General features: G+C 57.2%; 1 protein-coding gene across 1 annotated transcript in view; it reads right to left on the bottom strand.

Moving 5' to 3' along the window:
• Window positions 1-1,813: 1,813 nt before the first annotated feature.
• Window positions 1,814-2,078, bottom strand: part of VOLCADRAFT_91641 (uncharacterized protein) — a gene marked incomplete at both ends in the record, with an annotated part of 1,721 nt that continues 1,456 nt past the window's right edge. Inside the window, one exon of the mRNA XM_002951172.1 lies at window positions 1,814-1,924. Within this exon, the coding sequence (XP_002951218.1) occupies window positions 1,814-1,924 (111 nt within the window). The remainder of the gene's footprint in view (window positions 1,925-2,078) is intronic.

The raw sequence follows: 2,078 nt of genomic DNA on the forward strand, positions 1-2,078 counted from the left end.
GCCGCCACGCCACTCCTCTACCTCGGCGTGCAATTACGCACAGATAAAACCAACTCCCCGCAAAAAATATCCCGGCGAAAGCATTGACGAGTGGTATGATGTTATCCTCCGCCAAATCCTCGCGCAAACAACTACAACAACAACAAAATGCCGCGTCCTCGCTGCCCATATCCACGTACGGCTGAGCCGTACAAATGGGAAATCCGGAAGGACGAGTACGGCACACCAAAGGAAGCCACGTGGCGAGGGTCGTACGCTAGGGTCGAGGACTGGAACCTCAATACCGTTGTACGACACGCTACGTCACACCCGCTGTAGCATCTCTCCCGCCAGTTTCGGGAACAGAGCCAGTCGACATACGACAGCAGCACCCAGAAACAAATAAAGAAGGGGGGAAGATAGTGGTGACCAAAATGAAGAGCAAAGGCTGCGCCGCGCTCTTCAACCGCAATCCCCAATCCTCAACCACGTCGTTACTCCCCCCAACTCCCCCATACACACACGCACAAACACACACACACTCACTCCCTGATACCTCTCCGCCTGCTCCTCCTACGCCCTGCACTCAATCAAAAAGCCAACCCATCACCCAACGTTCACGAGAGCCGTTCCGCTCCTCGACAAGGGGAACAACATCTGCATCCGCTCCGAGACCATAGGGCCCGTGAGCCCGTCAAGGAAAAAGTTATAGGAAGGTATTGATAATGCCTTTCTGCTGTATTTGGAGTAGTAGTTGTTGTTGTAGTTGTCATTGTTCAAACTGCTCAAAAACTGGCGCGCTAAAGGGATTCTTCTTTTTTTCTTCTTCTTTCCCCTCCCCCCATTCCCAATGCTCATCCTTACGAGCTGACCACACCACGAGACGATTGTCGGCCGTCATCACACGACCCCCAACGGCCAACATCACCCCGGCCCTGAAATGCCGACGACGATGCCGCCACCCCTGCCGTAATGCCGCCGCAACGGCAAAACACAAGAAAAACTCCGCACGAAAACGCGCATTGACGTCATTGTCGTCGTCCGCACCACACCATCCACTCGAAATGCGCAGATGAAATCCCGCCGGCACGAACACACGGGCAGTGCGAGGGTGGCCCAACCGCTCAACGGAAAACGCACAAACAGCAAAACAGAAATGCAAACGCCCACCACCCCTCCCCCCACAACGTTCGATTAGCTTGCAACGCATGCAAGCATCGACGACAGCTTCCGGTCTGGCCTGTACCTTGCCGTACAAGCCGTACAAGCCGCCGGCCGGCACAGTCTCCGAACCTCCACCACTCTCCTACTGGTCCCAACTACCGAGACACCCAACGTGAACTCCAAAACCAAATCAAGACTTGCATACATACATACATACATGTAGCAAACACATGCAATAATCATCACCACGTGATGACGCAATGTGAATCGTACAGCCGCCTAAGCAAAAAGAGCGGGAAAGTGGCCCTCGCAGTCCCATGTCTCAACCACCTAACCGACAGCACAACCATAACCAGCAACAACAACGAATTGCTGCTTCATGAAACCCTAGGTACCAAAACCCCAGAGCCCCCCCCCTCCCCGCCCGTCCACTGCCCCTGTCTGCCTTGCCTCCTTTTGTCCCCTTCCGACCCCGAAAGAATGTTAAGCTCCCTCAAGTGCTCATTTGGACACGGGGGTTAGGCGGGGTACATGGCGGGGAAAAAACACACCGACGCGCACCCTCACACACACGGGGGGGCCGGCAGCCGCGTGCGGGATGAGGGTGCCAGTTGAACAAGACCAAAGCAACTGCAGCTGGCGAAACCAAGGTGGAGGCACGAGGTGGAAACTACGAGGCGGGGAGTAGGGCCTCCAGCCGCGCACGAATCTCGTCAAGCTCGTCTGCACTCAACCCCGAGTAGCGGGCCAATGTGGACGGGTCTGCACCGCTGCCCACCTCCTGCAAGTTGGAGTACTTGGAGTGGGAAGGGGGAGGAGGAGGCGATGAGGACGAATGGTGCGGGTTGCTGCTGCCGCCGCCGCGGCCGGCCGTTCCACTGCCGCTAGGTGGCGCCGCCGGAGGCGGCGCCGTCGCCGTCGCCGTGGCGGCGCCG

This window comes from Volvox carteri (genome assembly GCF_000143455.1).
Source record: "Volvox carteri f. nagariensis unplaced genomic scaffold VOLCAscaffold_22, whole genome shotgun sequence".
Classification (NCBI taxonomy): domain Eukaryota; kingdom Viridiplantae; phylum Chlorophyta; class Chlorophyceae; order Chlamydomonadales; family Volvocaceae; genus Volvox; species Volvox carteri.